This window comes from Terrapene carolina, unplaced genomic scaffold (assembly GCF_002925995.2).
Source record: "Terrapene carolina triunguis isolate 2854851 unplaced genomic scaffold, T_m_triunguis-2.0 Scaffold629, whole genome shotgun sequence".
NCBI classification, from domain to species: Eukaryota; Metazoa; Chordata; order Testudines; family Emydidae; genus Terrapene; species Terrapene triunguis.
Genome location: NW_020664980.1, coordinates 19,253,211 through 19,253,965, shown reverse-complemented (window position 1 = coordinate 19,253,965; position 755 = coordinate 19,253,211). Strand labels below are relative to the sequence as shown.

Here is a 755-nt window from a genome sequence, read left to right as displayed (position 1 = left end):
CCCAGCCGGCGCCCCCGAGCCAGGGCCACCCCCCATTCCCAGCCGGCACCCCCGAGCCAGGGCCACCCCCCCGGAGCCAGGGCCACCCCCAGCCGGCGCCCCGGAGCCAGGGCCTTACCCTCTTCGACTCCAGGTACTCCATGCCGCGGGCCACCTGGTAGCCGCAGGAGACCAGGTCCTTGAAAGAGAGCTGCTCCTCGGGCATGGCGCCGATGTCGAAGGTGTAGTCAGGCGTGGGGGGGCGCCGGGCACGCAGGAACTCCCGCAGGTTCCCCTTGGAGGCAAATTCCACCAGCACATACAGTGGCCCTGTGGAGACGGGCCATCAGGTGGGGCTTAAGGTCTCTGGGGCCTCCCTCTCCTGCCCCCCTGCCCGAGCACAACCCCCTTCCAAGGGGTGGCAGCGCCCCCCCTCCACCTCAAGCGCAGTCTGCTCCTGGGACGAAGTGGGAGGGTTTCTTGTTTTTTTTTTTCTGTTTTCCAGTGGGTTGCATGCAGAGGTGGTGGGACTCAGTTTCCCTGGGTGTTACTGGTTTAACGAGGTGAGGGGAGAAGGAGTTTGTTGTTACAGAGGACCGGAGAGGGAACTTGGGACCCCAGCCAATGGCCTGGAAGATGGACACCCCAGCGACCGGTGACCTGACGACCCAAAGACGCAGCGCAGGAGTCGCAGCTGGTTCTGGCCAGTGGGAGGACAATGGGCTGTGAAGAGAGGACCCCGGTGACCTGACCAGCTGGTTCCAGCCAGAGGGGCC

General features: G+C 65.3%; 1 protein-coding gene across 1 annotated transcript in view; it reads right to left on the bottom strand.

The window, feature by feature from the left end:
- The window catches only part of LOC112123880 (fibroblast growth factor receptor 4-like), a 2,443-nt gene extending 2,118 nt beyond the window's left edge, over positions 1 to 325 (bottom strand). The window contains exon 1 of the mRNA XM_026659521.2: positions 119 to 325. Coding sequence (XP_026515306.2) covers positions 119 to 205 — 87 coding nt within the window. The 5' untranslated portion in view covers positions 206 to 325. The remainder of the gene's footprint in view (positions 1 to 118) is intronic.
- Between the last annotated feature and the right edge of the window lie 430 nt (positions 326 to 755).